Source organism: Sceloporus occidentalis, unplaced genomic scaffold, assembly GCF_023333645.1.
Source record: "Sceloporus occidentalis isolate IW3139 unplaced genomic scaffold, rSceOcc1.0.p SCAF_3, whole genome shotgun sequence".
Classification (NCBI taxonomy): Eukaryota; Metazoa; Chordata; class Lepidosauria; order Squamata; family Phrynosomatidae; genus Sceloporus; species Sceloporus occidentalis.
The window spans coordinates 206,780,099-206,797,691 of record NW_028316983.1 but is presented as its reverse complement, the minus strand read 5'-3'; the positions used below and the strand labels follow the sequence as shown (position 1 = coordinate 206,797,691).

General features: G+C 38.3%; 1 protein-coding gene across 8 annotated transcripts in view; it reads left to right on the top strand.

Moving 5' to 3' along the window:
* The window catches only part of NCOA2 (nuclear receptor coactivator 2), a 196,237-nt gene that overhangs the window by 136,152 nt on the left and 42,492 nt on the right, over window positions 1-17,593 (top strand). For all 8 annotated transcript variants that reach the window (XM_089517437.1, XM_089517435.1, XM_089517431.1 and 5 more), the window contains 2 exons: window positions 11,352-11,455; window positions 14,958-15,135. In XM_089517437.1, the coding sequence (XP_089373563.1) occupies window positions 11,352-11,455; window positions 14,958-15,135 (282 nt within the window). The remainder of the gene's footprint in view (window positions 1-11,351; window positions 11,456-14,957; window positions 15,136-17,593) is intronic.

Here is a 17,593-nt window from a genome sequence, read left to right as displayed (position 1 = left end):
TGTCTGAATTCCTGTTTCACATATATAGTATAGGTTTGTGGTTTTGATTTCTAATTTCTTTTTAAAGTTCTGAATTATATATTTCAGCAAAAACTGCAGGTAATGCAGCACTTGATCTAGTTGTATATTTTACAAAATAGCTGTTTCTATTTAGATTCTATCAGTAGCTGACAGAAGAGATTTAAAAGCATTGAGGATCTACAGTTGTCAAAAGTTTTGAGTTAAATATCCAGTTGGATTGACAAGTTCCCTTGTCTTGATAATTACTCATTTGAAAAACGTAGCTCTGTTCTGGCCCTGGTAAATGAAATGTCGTTTGTTTATAGAGCTAGCACAGTAAGTGTGAAATTGTGTGTGGTTTTGCTAATGTTCGTGCAGTTGCATAACATAAAGACTGTTGTGTTGGTTACTTGAGTAGTGTTTATGATTTTTTTAAAATGTTCACTGGAAGAGAGTTTAGCAAAAAGTGTGATCTTAGTTCCACTTTTGAAGGGCTTGTTAACTCAAAATGTTTTAAAGGTCATGTGAAACAGAAAAGTAACCAGTGTTGATGAAATATTAGTTTGTGATGTCGCAATGGATAGATACACCTACAAAGCTGCAATATTTAATTTGATTTAACGTGTGAGAATGCAGCACACTAAACAGTTTGTAGTATGTCCATATGATTAAAAGGTTATGACATCAGTTTTTACTTTTGCAAATGAAATCCATAAGAGAAATATGTTGGAGGGGAGCATACTCCCTTTAGTCATCAGCAATGCATTCCTCTCAAACAGCTGTGAAATTGCAAATAGTCATGTGCTGCAGCGCAGTCTTTTACTGTACATCACAGGTCACCAACCGATTTTTAATAGAGGCCATTTTTAAAACTTATTAGGTCAAAGGTTCCAAGAATAAGGAGACATTTCTTTCACATGAGCAGCAACAAAAATCTTGGCATTGTGTTGCGATTTGTGTTTCCAGTTCTTGCTTTAACAAAACATATGTAACCTTCCCGATTTCTTAACTATTATCAAAAGATCATGAATGTGCCATTGCCATACATTCTCTTACTCCTCCTCACATCTCACAATCTCTTTTCATTGTTTGATTTAATTATGATATATTGCATCTTCATTGATGCACTCAGCATATTTTGCCGTAACAAAAATTTGCAAAACTGCATCTCAGTGTAAAAGGGAAATCTAGTCGACATTAAGCAAAGGTGTCACTAAAATGGATGATTCACTGTACTAAAATTAAAGCAATTCCCCTTTTCACTGTTCAGTTCATAGTAAACCATAGTTTGCTAGTAGACACAGCTGGGCAAATTCATGATTTCCAACATAAGTTGGGGATTGAAGCAAGAGTAGAAGATGGAGTATTTGAATCCAAGGCTGAGTGCTAAAAACCAGACCATAGTTTGACTTTTATATCTAAACGACGCCTAGGTATAAAATAACATCCCTGCTTAGAAATCTGTTTCTTTCAAGCACAACCATGTCACTTTTCTTTAGTGGTTTCAGTTTCCTCCTGAGTCCATTCTTTGCCTTTAGTTGTTCTTTACAAGTTGTGTGCCATAAGGATTTGCATAAGCATGTGCATTCATTATAGTTCTGGAGTAGTACTATGGCATCTGTACTTAAATTTGTGGACCACAATTGGAAAATAGCAATAATAATAGCAACTAGTGTTATTATTATTACAACCACTACTACTATTACTACTTATATGCCTTTCTCTATGGATTGAGGCAGTTGAACAGCAACAGATTTATATACAACATCACTTAAAAACACACAACATTAATTTAAAATAACAAATAAGATATATATATATATATATATATATATATATATATATATATATATTAAAACAATCAATTCATATTTAAAACTTATAATTTAACAATCTTTAGGACGGTCCTCCAGGGTGATTCTATAGTCAATGTTCATGAGATGTTTTACTGCAGGACCTAAAGTAGGCATTTGTAGATCCTCTAGTACAATTCTGTGGTGAACGTCCGGCAGTTGTTGACCATAGAGTTGCACCGGAGCACCCAAAGATTCCTTGAGAGGTGTTCTCCCAGGTTAAAAAAATACTATTTTTTAATTTGCCACTTTCATGGGAGTCCTGAACTCGTGTCCTCAGCGAATGTTGAAGGGCTCACTGTGTTGTCATGTTAACATATTCATGCTTAATTCCTAGATATCAGGGCTGAGGCCTCAGCAGAAGCAGATTTTTATCAAATTGACCCCTTCACTCTTACAAATCATTAAGCATTCGTTGTTTTGTTAGTTACTAGCATATAGCAGTTGTACAGTGATGATTCAATTTGTTGGATTCACAAATGCCATATTGCTCTAAATGAGCTATATAAACAGGTATATACGTCCCTTATGTCTTGAAAATCACTTTTCTGACATCAGCTGAAGTGGGTGGAACATTTGAAAAATAGCTACCATGTTGCCTTGGGCTTGAAAATTTGTAAGATCCAAGCAAAGCAACAGATGCTCCCTACACAGGGTCTTCAAATACGGTTGTGCTTTCCTTAAATGCAGAAGCCCCCGGTCTCATATGAGCAATGGCAGGAGCAGAGGGAGATAAAAATGTAACAGGAGGAAGAGAACTAAAAGAAGAGGCTCTGGGCAAGCTCCGCAATATGTTCCTTAGTCTATATTTACAATTTTGGTTTGGATTGTTGCCTTTGTTTCACAATTAGGTTTAAGCAGTAGAAGAGTTTTCAGTATCTGTCAGTGCTTCCCTGTCATACAGGCAGTTCTGCATTTGGAAGTCAGTGTCTGTGAAGTCTTCTTTTCATTACCCAATAAAACATGCCATGTACTTTGTTCAGTCTGACTCCCTTCATATTAGTTTCTCTTGGCTCTGCTGCATACACTAGGAGTTTGTTTTCCCTTTGTTCTTAAGCTTCTGTGCTGTTTGTAAAATGAATATCCACTCTTTGCTCATCTTCCTTTGTATCTCATGTATTTTTGCCCATGGCTCATAATACGCTCTAACATTAATTTATACGTACATCTCCTCTTCATACTTAGTTGTAGCAATCATAACAATAGTTCTGTCTTTGTCTACAGATATAAAGTACATCTGAGGAAGTAGGCTCAAGTCTACAAAACTCATGCTACCAACTTTTTTCAATAAGTTTCAAAGGTGCTGCAAGAACCATTTATATACTGCTTTCCCACGGCTAACATGGCTGTGTCTTTGAATTCTACAGATTTAATAATTATACTGTCAACTTTGGCCAAACGTATCTAGTACCTGTTTTCTTTTATTTTAAAATCATCTACAGTTTGGGGGTGTTTTTTATGTAGTGTGTAAATTCCATTCATATCAACTGTTCAGAAATCTAGTTTTACAACACTTTGAGAAATGAATTTAGATTAGATGAAAAGGGAGAATGAGAAACGTGTTCCTCATTTCTAGTCTTTTTAAAGTGATCTCCTATATTCTTGGTGATCTGACTGGGCAAAGCATATATTTTTGGACCCATTTCTTAGTTGCTGAACAAGCCGAACATTTTGGTGTGATTTGAGGTGTTTTTGATTTTTGTTCTGATTTTAAAAAAATAATCTGTCATGAATCATAAAACAAATAATACATTGGAAGCAATTCACACATATTTTCATTCAGTTTATAATTATTTTCATTCTTGGAAGAAAAAGAAAAGCATGTCACACCATAGAACTTTCTGCTTGAATTGGAAGAGTGACTGAAGTAGAATCATAATGTTGTCTTGACTCAAACAGAGAAAAATACTATGTTTCAGGGTATGCTGGAGAAAGGAGAATACAAAAGGAAGGAAGGAAGGGTGCTAAAGAACATATATATTCTTTAGGGGTTGAATCTTATGATTGTGATTTAATGCAGATATAAAATTTGTTTTTTGTTACTTGTGATTTACAAATCTGGATCCTAATGACTTGCACACCAGGCATTCACTCCTCCTTATGCATTTCTTATGCATTTCCTCTCTCTTTCCAGCTCAGATTAATCTGTTTCTGAACTAATTTTCATTACCAGTGATAAAACTGAAACTAAGTCTGCTTTCTGTGTTCAGCTGTCAAATGAATAGAGATAAAGAAAGGGAAGCCTAGCTCTGTGATACTGTTAGTACTTTGGGATTGGCTAATATGGCTGTCATTCTTCATGGTTTATGGGAAGCTTTCATTTGCTGACAAGAGGAGTGTGTGCTAGCAAGGGAGTGGAGCAGATCTTCACTCTTAAGGCTGATCTCAGTGAGTAAACAAGCTGGCAAACAGTGCAGCTGTGCTTTTTAAATATGCACTGCAGGAGATTTTGGTTTGCTGATGATATATCGTGCATTAATGTTGAAAAGATAAATACATTTGGAGAGTGCAGGAAGGGCCTTGTGTTTTTATGTTGGCAGAATGCTTCCTAATGAATAAGAATGTGGTGCTGGCTTCATAGAGCCATATGGCAGCTTTTCTAATTTTAGTTCAGTGCAGATGCATAATTCTCCCTTGTTTTACCTCCCAAAACCTTTCTGTGGTGATATCTATTATTTCTGTAATATTTTAGTTTTTAGCAATAAATGTGCCAATTGCTGTAATAGCCCTTTTACTTGGCAAAGATATTCTGTAAAATATAGCTGAAACTACCCTTTATCGGTCTTGGTTTTACCAAATAAAAAGTATATGTGGCTTGGGATAGCATGATATTCCTGCAGAGCCTTAAAATTGGAATAATAATCTAATAATTTTATATCCTCTTCTGAAAAATGTTCAAATTCTTGTGAAAATGACTGACACTTTCCTGTTGCTTGAAATACTAGGATAAAACTGCTGGAGGCTTTCAGGATTTCAGAGGTTTGAGGTTAAAAGCTTCTATGTTGTAAATAACAACGTTTTAAAAAGAAAGCACCAAATGTTAACAAAGAGTAAGAATAACTAAATACTTGGTGACCTCAACCCACTAACTTATCTATCTAGAACATACTGCCTTGTGAAGTTCTGTTTATTTCTGAAATCCCCATTTGCTTTACCACCCGTAAATTTGAAGTTGTGCTATTACAGTGCTGCCATTTTGTGTTTGTCCTTGAAATATGGAATGTTATATAACAGAAGTCTTGTTTTAAGAAAACACAAATAATTCCAGAGATGATAACTACTGGAATGCCACAACTCATATATTGCTGTAAATTATACACACAAACTCTTGTTTGTATTCATGGCTACTAATCTCAGACTCAAACTATAGATTATTTGAAAGATGTAGGTAGCAGCTGACTCTTTATACTCCAAAATAAGTGCATGGGGTATAGTTTAAGCCTTTGCCACCCACCGTAACCTTTATCCAGGCTGTTTTGCCAATAATGGTCTATTAAAATAGCACTTTTATAGCAACAGAGAATAAAGACTTGATTAATCTAGATTTGGATTTGGGAGGAGGGGTATAGAAAGTATTAAAGTCCATTAGAGCCACAGCTGATATATAAGCACACCTATATCGTTTAGATACTGTGTACTTTGATCCTCAGTGAAGTTGCCACCACTTTCTTTTTCCAACTAAGCTGGAAGTAGTTACTGGATATACACACAGTAACAGGAACAAGCGAGCTAGGTTTGTGTTTACTTTTCTTATTTAATTTGGATGTCCTCCAAGCCATATTATTTATCTGTTCCCTGAGTCTTTATCCTCAACAATAACATATTAAGTAGTGAAATACTTCTGGGCGTGTCAGAGGTTCCTAATAAACTAGGAGCAAACCAGAGAAATTGTAATGTGTAATACAGTAGCCACTTTAGTCTTGTGCAACAGAAACAGCACACTCTGGGCACTATAAAGACAATGCCTAGGTTTGATTTCATCACACTAGCATGTAAAAATTGACAAAAATTTGTATCCTTCTCTCCAATATGTTTGTTTTATATTTTGATTATGGTGAAATTTTTATGGGTTTACTGGTGTCTTTTAATTTGATTTTTACTTCTTTTTTCAATGATGTTTGTTACCCACATTGAATGCCATTTTAAAGTTTTTTGAAAAGTATAACAAATATATTGTAAAGAGTTTACTATATATGGACCTGGCATGATAGAAAATATATACTGTGCATTTCCCATTGACAGTAATGAGAATTTGCTGCTTTGTGTTCTGAATGCTAGTATAGAAGCTAAAATAATTGTTAAAGTTGTCTAGCCAACAGATTTAAAAAGTCATAGAGCAGGGCATTTACTTGTGTTGGATGGGAACTCCATGTGTCTAAGGGCAGGGCTGGCACTCCAAAAACTGCCTGAACACACCCATTAACACCCATTAACCTACCCCAAAACAGCAAAAAGTGGGAGAATATTGTTTCAGTAATCACTCAAAATGTCCATTACAGGCCCGTCAGGACATCCCATTTCTGCCCTTTGGGAATTGGAAAAACCAAAAATGGCCACCAATCCCTGGACCTTCCCCATTCCTCTCATAGAGTTTCCAGATTTTATGTATATGTTTGGAAACACAGAAGGAAGTTAGTTACGGAACATATTATAAGTTTGTACATACATTTCCTTTACTTTACTTTTGTACATGCCTTATTTTTCTGAAACTAATTTTAATTTCTTTCACATATTTCTGGTGTTATGATGACCTTAATTTAACAAAGAATTTAGATTGGATTTAAAAAACAGAATATTAGGGGAGGGATTCTGGCTTAGATTTTAAAAGCTAGTAGACAGGCTTAACACTTAATGTTAGTTTGAAATTGTGTTACCACTTTCCACATAAGCCTTTTTCTCCTTTTATATAATGGTAATTTGTAAAACTTATTATAGATATTTGTAAAATTGAGAACTGTGTACATTTTCTACCATCCTTTCGATCAAGTCTACATGCCTGTGTTATAGGCTGCATCTGTACTGTAGAAATAATGCAGTTTGACACAGCCTTAACTGCCATGGCTCAATGTATGGATTTCTGGGATTTGTAGTTTGTTGTGGCACCAGAGTTGTCTGACAGAGAGGGCAAACTATCTCACAAAACTACAAATACCAGAATCCTATAGCGTTAAACCATGGCAGTTAAAATGGTATCAGACTGCATTATTTCTGCAGTGCAGATGTAGCCATACAAACTAGATAAAGTCTGGAAACTATAAAGTTTAGAAATGGCTCCTAGTTTCTAGTGCAATAAATCTAGATTGTACTTATTCTACCCATTGATTGCTCAAATGTGATGGTATAGTAAAGGTGATATAGTAAAGGTCATAGTCCTTATGAGCTAGAGTTTTGGTTTCATGATGAATGTTTTACATTTCATAAACTGCAGCTGTGTTGTGCAAGTACAAGTTGAAGTATGCAGTCATCAACAGCTTGGGGCTTCTGGTTGTCCACAGACGTAGGAAGTGTAAATTGATGCAAATAAAACAACAAGTTTTGATTTCTCAGTTATTCTTAAAATGATGTGTGGATCTCACATTTATTTTAAGCAGTAGTAGTTTGCTTTGTATAGATAGAACTTGTTTTTAAGCTTCTTTATTTAGACCTTATCAAAATAGCTCCTTCGAATTTCAGCAGTACACCATATTTTAGCACTTACAACTATATTTTATTCACCTCTTTTAAAGTATAATAGCAAATGCAAGATTTTGAGTATAAAGGTACATGGGATTTATACAAGAAAGCAACCTGCTTTTTCTGTGGCCTGCAGCTTTCTGCCCATGTTGTGGCTTTGCTCAACTGCATAAGAGAGGGGCCAGGGCACAGATATCACCATCTGTACAATCCAGTGTGCAATACCAGTGCAGCATCCTCCGATACTGACTGTGAATTTTGGAAGCCAAAAATTCCCTTCAATATTTACCTCTGTGGTTTTACTTTTATCTAGATTCATGATAATATACAGTAATGTGGTTGAGAATTCACGTCGTTCTAGCATATATATAAAGTCAGTTTTCAGTGGGAATCCACTCCTCTTGACGACTTGGGTATGTAGCTCAAGTTGCTGATGGATCTGGTATTCCTAGATACCTAGGTCACAATGATTGTTGGCTGAGTGCTTTCAGAATATCAAAGTGTTGGACAAAGTAAGACACAAAGACAATATGATTTCAGTTCATTTTTATTATGGTCATAGACCAGCACAAAGACAATATGATTAATTGGAACCAAGTCCACTGGCTCTTATTTGTTTGTTGTCTGCTTGTTCTCTTTTTATGTATTGCATTGATATCTTAAGTTTACCCTAGTTTTAGCTTTCTCCCATATGGATCTGTCTGTATTCAAATTTATCTTACTCTAGTTCTTACACTACAATAGGTTGTTATCCAGTGTGTGGATTTCCAGCTACACAGGGACAGGCTCCTAACATTATAGGGCTGAGTAGCTTTTGACCTAAACCTCTTCCCACCCTCTTAACATGCACAGTCAGCATACCTACGTTGCAGGCCTTGTTGAAGCTATCATTGCTAACTCCTGTCAGTATATCACAAATCAGTACAGAGCCGAAGAAGAAAGTGTACCTTTTGTCAGCATACTTCTCTGAAGTCCATTATTATGGAAACTTTCAGAGTACAGTGCGCCCTTGCCTTATGCGGGGGATCCGTTAAGGACACACACACACCCTGCGTAAGGCAAATAGTGCGTATGCTCCAGCCCCATTGAAAATAATGGGGCTCGTGCATGTTGCGTGGCCGCCATTGTTATTTCTGTTGCATATGAAGCAGGGGTACTGTATATGGCAGGAGCCCTTTGAGATCTTTTTTTTTTGATGGTATAGACATTTCAGATATAAAAACTGGGGGTGCCTGAACCATCTTTGGAAAGTAAGGACAATAGTGAGGGGGGGAGTGGGCATTAGAACCCAGAATCAGAAAGCATACCAACAGAGATCACGATGATATCAAGTAGCACTCTGCTACTTTTTCTTGCTTGCATGCATAGTTACATTGTTCTAAACAACATTCTCAAACTTCCTCTGAGAGGACACCCTTTGGATGGTTGAAATACTATTCCAGCTAAAGTAGAAAATCTTACAGTTTCTCATGATACTGGCTTTACTTTTCTCAGGTGTTAATCAAGACCCTGTTTGTTAGTACTCCTTTCTGTTCCATCCATCAACAGATCAATTTCAGAGCTATATTAACATATAGCATATTACCAGTGACACTTGGTGATACTGGCGCGGGACAGACCATCCAAGGGTCTCCTGGCACCTAGTTTTGGTCTGCGGGGAAGCTGCAGCCTCCAGACCGCGGGACTTCCCCGCAGACTAAAAAGAACCTGCAAAAAGCAGGTTCTTCCTGCAACACCATTATGACGTCGCAGTGCGCCAATGACACACTCGCGACGTCATAATTGCGCCATGACTTGCGGACACTATGCGTCTGGAACGTAACAATGGCGGTGCACATCTGTACAGGGTGCCGTCATTTTGACGCCCTCGTCACATGCGAGGGGGTTCTAGAAGTGCCGCCTTTCGCACGTGACGAGGGCATCCTATCCCGTCCGTCTGGATCGGGCCATTGAGAAGTGCAATTCTGTACTCTCTGTTTGCCCTGAATATGAAAATTGTTGTCAAAATGAGAAATAATAATACCAACTGCATATTATTTATTCCCAAGGCAATCACGATTGATCATCCTTCTGCTACAGGGCTTTCCACAGGCTTCCCAGTCTACCAGACCTTCTCACTCAGGCAGTAGGCACATTTCATCACCCAGACTTTGACATTCTTTGTCAAATAGCATGGAGACTGCACCTCTCCCTGTTTTCAGGATTGTTTGAGTGCTAGAACCCCATAAGCACACAATTCATTGATATGAGGAATCAATCAGCTTTTTCATTGTTTATCAGCTGATTGCTGACATGTTTTGCCTTTATCCTCCACTTCCACCTTGATCATTGTGAATAGGATGGTTGCAGCTCACCAAGAAGACTTTTCAGCTTTTAACTATTTGTGACTGATGTGGTAGCTATTTATTTCAGCAGGAAGAGAAAGTGAACTGATGTGCCTTGCTGGATCCTGTTCTTCATTTCTGCAAATGAGAGTTATTCTAGTTATATGTACATATATTTTAATTTAGTGGAATATCCACTAGGCAAGTTGAGTTTCTTCTGATCCTTGTTGTGTGTTTATCAATAATAAACTGAAATCTAAAAGCATAAGATCTGAACTCTCAGTTTTAAATTCTGGCAATAAGTGAACATTTATTACATTAATCTTGGTTAACATCTAAGCCAGCATGATTAAATGATTAACGCTGGGTGGGTGGGGATTTTAGTGCAGGAGGGGAGTGCAAAGAAGAAAATCCTGAAGTTTACTACTGATACTTCACGATGTTTACAGAACTATTTAAAATATTTTAAGCTGCCTTCAGCAAATGAAATCTTCTCAAGGCAGCTTCCAAGATAAAAATGTACATAACAGTGCATCTCAAATAATAAAAACATACAATCCAAACCCAGAAATATGCAGATGCAGCTAAAAATTATGAGCAGTCCCATAAAATACATCTCATAAAAAAGCACCAAAAACAACTGGAGGTATATCTACATGGGCTAAATAAACCAGTTTTCTCAGCCTTCACTATGGCCCATCTACATGAGGCAGGGCCAAATCTCCGGTTTGAGAGCATCTTCATGAACTGTCCTCATGAGAGAGGGCTAGTTCCACAATGAACCAGCCCTATCCTTGCTTAAATTGGTTTGTAAAAATTCGCCCTTTGCTCTGGATTTTGAAGGAAATTCTAGAATACTCTAGCAATGCTGAGGTCCTGGTTACACATGTGTCTAGCATTGCTGGTGGTGGTGCAAGGTTGCTCCCTCTGAGGTCACAGTGAGACATCCAGCAATATGATCAATACTACATGCCTCATATCTGGCCTCAAAGGGAGCAATTCATGGCAGTGCCAGGTGGCACAATGGGCGCATATATTGACAGCCACTTGTCAATATATGTGCAGATTAACAGCCACCTGTCAGAGTGCAGATTAACGGGGGGGATTCTGGAGCAGCTCCAGGACAACAATATTTCAGGAGCAGCCTGGAGTATTCCGACCAGTGTAGACAAGCCCTGGGTCTTTTTTTATAGGCCTATAATGATGGGGTCTGTAGGTGTCAGCTAGTAATATGTTTCACAGGCATGAAGCTGCTGCAGAAAAGGCCCTCTCACTTGTGTCTGCCAGCCTCCTGGTTATCAAAGGTGGATACATTAAAAATATTTTGTTGCAGGCAATAACTGGGACTGTTAAATCTGAGTAGATGTGATGCTGATTACTCAGCTTGTCATGCTTGTTGCTATAAGTAGTTATATGTTTAATATTCATAACTATAAACAGCTCTGCTATGTTCATTACTTCATATTTGTGCATGTTTTCCCCTTTCCCTTTTTATGTGCAGAAAAAGCAGCAGCAGCCAATGAAGATGAAGTGCAGAAAGCTGATGTGTCATCTACAGGTCAGAGTGTCATTGATAAGGATGCACTTGGACCAATGATGCTTGAGGTTAGTTTTAGAAAGCTTTATGTTTATAATTGTTTACTCTGTTCTGATAAACAGTAACAACACAGCTTTGAATTTCCTATAACGTCCAGAGAGTAACCATATTGCTCTGTCCAAGCAAAAACAACCTTGTGACAACTTAAAGACTACTTTGTGGCAGAATTGGGGACTGTTTGTTACACTAAAATGAAGATACAGCAAAATGCAAATGTAAACCACCCAGGGTCAGGGGTTTTCCCAGCAGACAATGATCACTAACTAAACAGACACTAATCCTCTTTGCATATCCTCCCACCCTTAGGCCTTCCCACTCAGCAACAGAAGAATACACAGATTAACATGGAAATCACTCTTCCCTACCCAGGGTCACAAAGTGTGTGTGTGTGTGCACGCACTCTCTCGCGCGCACACACACACACACCACTCTCTTCCATGCCAGCATTCTCTGAAGATCCCAGCTACAGATGCTGGCGAAATGTCAGGAATAAATTCTTCTAGAACATGGTCACGTAGCTTGAAAAACCCACAAAAAACTATGAATGCTGGCCATGAAAGCCTTTGACTTCACAAACACATATTTATATCCCACTTTTCTCATAGACAATTCAGTTAAAGGCAGAAAGTTAAAACAGCCTGAAATACATTTAAAATATTACTAAAAAAGATAAAAGCAAAGCACGCTCATTAAAAGACCTGTTTGCCTCATGAGCAAAGAGCCAAAGACTTATCTAAATAAAAAGCTCTTTGCCTGCTAATGGAAACAGAGCAAAAAATGGGCCAACCAAACCTCCTATGGGAGGGAGTTCACAGGAGCAGCTGCTGAGAATACGTACTTTCTTCTGTATCCACACCAAACATGCCAGTGGTTGTGGTAGGACCAAGAGAAAATGCTCCCCAAAGTTCATAAAAATCAAAATGTTGACTTGCATTATTTTCTCCACCATTTTGTGATTGAGATGCCAGCTGTTTCATAGACGAGGTCTAGTGGTAAGCAGAAAACACTTCACTTTAGCTCCTAAGGAAAGACAGTGCTAAAGACACATAGGCCTAAAACACACAGGCAAAATGATGTGTCTTCAGGCCACATTGAGTGTATGGTGTTTAGATGACACACAACCTGAAGGTGGCCGGAAGCCTTGCCAATGCTATTCCATCCCAGAAGAGCCAGGCCTTAGAGCGATTATGCTCCTTCCAGCGGCCTGGTTCAGAACTGCGGTGCTGGCCCAGATTGGGACCAGGCATGTGCAGTCGTCGGAATCTCAGTGCAGACAGCACCGAAGCTGCAAGGCTGCTCCATCTGGGCTGTCTGTTTAGCCCCACAGTCACTCAGGACAATGAAATTATTATTATTGTTGTTGTTGTTGTTCATTCATATAGTGTCATAAATTTGCATGGCACTTTACAGGCATTATCAAAACAGGCATTATAACCTGCCAAAGGTGTATAATCTAAAAGTCATAAAATATAGACTATAGAAAATTAAGCAGTTAAAATACAAACTGTAAAAACAGCTAATACATATACTCAAATATAAAATTATAAATCTTGTTCAAATGATTGCACAGAAGTAAAAAAAATCAAATCAAGGCTGTGGGTAACAGGGCAGGACATAATAAAACATAGGAAAAATAGTTTCTATTTCATGTTTGTATTATTTTAAATAATTATCCATTACATTTTTGCAAATGGGCCACTTAAATAAATCTTTTTTGTTAGAGCCCCTTCTTGTGTGGAGGTGGAGTTCATTTTGATGCTATTAATTTCTCTTCTCCATTGCAAAAAGAGATAGCTGCTCAAAGAAAACTTTGGAAAAGTCTTTGGAAAAGTATAAAGTTTTAGCATAACTGTCATAGAGCAGCAGTATGGTTATTCAGAAAGAAAAGAGAAAAGAAAAGACAGGAATTTATATTCCTTCTAATAGGCATTTATTTCATGTGGGCAAATGTTTTGAGGTAAGGGGAAATATTTTCATATTATCCTGCCATGATGTATTCCATCATGTATTCCGTTATTCATCCACAGTCTGCAACGTAATCCATTTTTGTAGGTTAAAAAGTTTAAAAAAATCATATTAACACAACATCAACCCTTTTCCAGTTACATACAGTTTGAAGGAAGATGTGCTGTAGTACCTGGGATAAATCCTGGATTTCTTCATTGTTTTCTGTGGGGAGTGAGACCAGTTAATTGCTTCCAACACTTACATACAGACATACCTAGAGACTCTGAGAAGAGAAAAGCAATATAATTATCAATTTATGGCTATGTGTCTGTCTATACTATGATAATTTATGTACAAATAACATATATCTTCCTGTGCCATGTCAAATTAGTTCAGTCTTTCAAGTGCTTAATGCCATCATGCTTATGCCAGAAACACATTCCCCCCTTGCTAATTCCAGTTGTTAATGCATCTTTTTTGTCTGTGTATAATTATCAAATTATATAATATTTTCATAAAAACAAGCTTAAGCACCTTTATCTACCAGTTGAGGCCTGAACGTGCCCTGTTCTCTTTGCTGGGCCTCATAATGCATTCTGATAAATATCAACTAAGAAGCCCTAAGATGTAAATCCCGTTGAGTTCAGTGGGACTAACTCTCATGTCATAATAGAGTGGCTAGTGTGTTCTCTGCTTTCAGATATTCCTTAGTTGATTAAGTTTTTTATTATTTTTTCCATAAAATTTAAAAACAAACACAAATTTACAAGAATTATATACAGTACTTAGAATACTTACAATACATTACACTACATACATTAATTCACAAAACAAGACAAAACCTAACAAAATATAGTTACCTTGCTAGACTCTTCATTTCTCCTGTTACTTTGTTTTCTTATCTTTAGGATTCTCTGTTATCTGTTTTGTGTGTGTGTGTGTGTGTGTGTGTGTGTGTGTGTATATATATATATATAGAGAGAGAGAGAGAGAGAGAGAGAGTATAGTTCATTTTCTTTTTACTAATTCCTTTATATTGTTATATCTTTATACATATGGTTTAATATATTTCATTCTAAACCAGTTACAAAGTCTATGCCCCATTGTTTTCTCAAATAAACAATCAAGGGTTCCAGTCCTTCTTAAATCTGCTTAAAACTGATTTATTTTTAAATATTCCAAGTACTCTCATATATAAATATATTTTGAATTCATTCATGAGCTTGTTATTTTTTGTTTACTAATAATACTGAACAGGGAAGTTCTGAATTATTCCTGGGCATTTGTGCTCAGTCATGCTTGCATCAGTACAGCAGGTGTTGCTAAGCAACACAACCACTTTTTTATATGAAAACTTCTAATGAACATGAACTGTTTCCTCCCCTCCCCACTCCATGCTACTTGAATGCTTCACATGATGATTAACAAGTAACAGTTATTTTTCTCTCTGGTGTGATTCAGTTTTGATCAGTCTTAGGAAATGATAATAGCATAGCTAGGTGCTTTTATCTGGATGTATGGCCTCAATAATGGACTAAAATGTGTTGTTTTCTGTACTTCCAGGCCCTTGATGGGTTCTTCTTCGTAGTGAATCTGGAAGGTAATGTGGTGTTTGTGTCGGAGAATGTGACACAGTACTTAAGGTACAACCAAGAAGAGCTGATGAACACAAGTGTATATAGCATCCTGCATGTAGGGGACCACAATGAATTTGTCAGAAACCTGCTGCCCAAATCTTTAGGTATCCTGCTTCCAAAGCACAAAATGCATTATGATAAGTTGTATTTATTTTAAACATTGGTGTTGTAATTCCTGGAGTTTATTGCCATTTAATATCATTATATAGAATTTAAGAGCTGTTTCTCTTCTTGTGTCTAAATCAGTTTCTCAAATCATTTCCTACATTAGCTACTTTCGTTTTGAATCTTACTCATAACTTCGTATAACATTTGGCAGATGTATAGTTCGCATTGTTATCAGCTCAACAGACTGAATCCTCTTGAGCTATTTCCTATTTTAAAACTAATTAAGTGATGCTAAGTGGGGATTATGTCTAGAATTTTATTATTGAATATTGCCATGCTATTGAAAATACAACTGAAGTATATATATTCCTCATTGCAAAAAGTAGATCATAGAATCATATAAGCTTACCGCACAGGTCCTCCTGGGTCCATTCTGAGAACGGAACGGAAGGAGCAGGAAAGAGTGGGGGATGGATTTTACCACACATACCAGTCCCTCATTCGTTCCGTTCCCCCTCTCTTCCGTTCTCAATCCGTTCCAGAGGGGGCAATTTTTGAGAACTGTTCAGAACAGTTCTCAAAAAGTGTTCCCTCTGGAACAGAATGGGAACAGAAGAGAGGGGAAACGGAACGAGTGAGGGACTGGAGTGTGCGGTAAAATCCGTCCCCCACTCATTCCGTTTCCTGCCGGGCCGTTCTGAGAACATCCCAGAAGACCTGTGCGGTAAGCTCCATAGAGTTGGAAGAGACCACAAGCGTCATCCAGTCCAACCCCCTGCCATGCAGAAATTCTCAATCAAAGCATCCCCGACATCCAGCCTCTATTTAAAAACCTCCAAAGAAGGAGAATCCTAAACAGAGCTATCATAACACCTCTTAACCATCTCTTCTACAGGCTAAACATACCCAGCTCCCTAAGTCTTCCTCATAGGGCATGGTTTCCAGACCCTTCACCATTTTGGTTGTCCTCCTCTGGACATGCTCTAGGTTGTCAACATCCTTTTTTGAATTGTAGTGCCCAGAATTGGACACAGTATTCCAGGGGAGGCCTGACCAATCAGAATAGAGTGGCACTATTACTTCCATTGTTTAGACACTGTACTTCTATTGATGCAGCCTAAAGTTGCATTGGCCTTTTCAGCTGCTGCATCATACTGTTGACTCATGTTCAACTTGTGGTCTACTAGGACGTCTATATCCCTTTCACAAGTAGTCTTTTTAAGGCAGGTGTCCCCCATTCTATATCTGTGCATTTTATTTTTTCTGCCTAAGTGCAGTACCTTACATTTCTCTCTGTTGAGGTTCATTTTGTTAGTTTTGGCCCGGCTTTCTAACCTGTTCAAGTCATTTTGAATTTTGATCCTCTCCTCTTGGGTATTAGCTACTCCTAATTTAGTGTCATCTGCAAATTTGATAAGCATGCCCTCTATTCTTTCGTCCAAGTTGTTGTTAAAGATGTGTTGACCTACATAAACTTCATAGGGTTTTCTTTGGCAAGAAATATACAGAGGTGGTTTTGCCAGTTCTTTTCTATGAAATATAGCCTATAGCACCTGGTATTCATTGGTGGTCTTGAACTAAGGCGGGTTACAAACCAGCATAAAGGTACGCGCGGAGCGTGTACTAGGGTTAGGGAGGTGCGGTGCTTCCGCACCTCCCTAACCCTAATACGCGCTCTGCGCATAAAAAATGACGGCGGCTGTTCTAGACGGCCGCCGTCATGAGGACGTCACGGCCGCGCCACCTCTACACGGGGCGGCGCGGACGTGACATCCTCACTCCACGCCAGGGCGCCTAGGGCGCCCTTTCCGCGGACCAAGAAGGAGCTCCGTTTCGGAGCTCCTTCCTGGTTTGCGGTGGCGCTTTGCTTCGCTGGGCGCAGCCTTCAGACGGCCCCTTTGTCCTTCTCCCCGCCGCCGCGGGGTGTCCTTGGGGCTTGAAGCCCCAGGGAAACCCCTTTTCAGGCTGTGGGGAAGCGACGTTTTGCTGCTTCCCCGCAGCCTGAAAAGCGGCGGATCGGGGCCTCAGTGGCTGCCGTTCTGGCAGCTGAGGCCCTGATACACTGGGGAAAGGGGCGGGTGCAGCCCGCCCCAAATGGGCGGTCTATAACCCGCCTTATGTACTAACCAGCTGATCCTGCTTAGCTTCACAGGATATGGTGCCTTTAGGGTATTTAGGCAGATATTTTATACTGTCATAATATACTGCTCACTTAATTAATGTACTTTGAAGAAACATGGTGTCTAGGAATAGTTTTTATCAACCTAAAAGCTGTTTCACAATATACAATTTTCCCACAAGATAATGTTGATAGGTTAAAAATGTATAATAGTTTTTAAGTATTGCTTGAGTGTTTGGCAAGCACATATGTCAAGGTGCTGTACAACAGAAACTTTATTTGGAGCATAGCTCAATTGTCAGAGTGACATTTTCATTTTCATCTTTTCTCTCCAA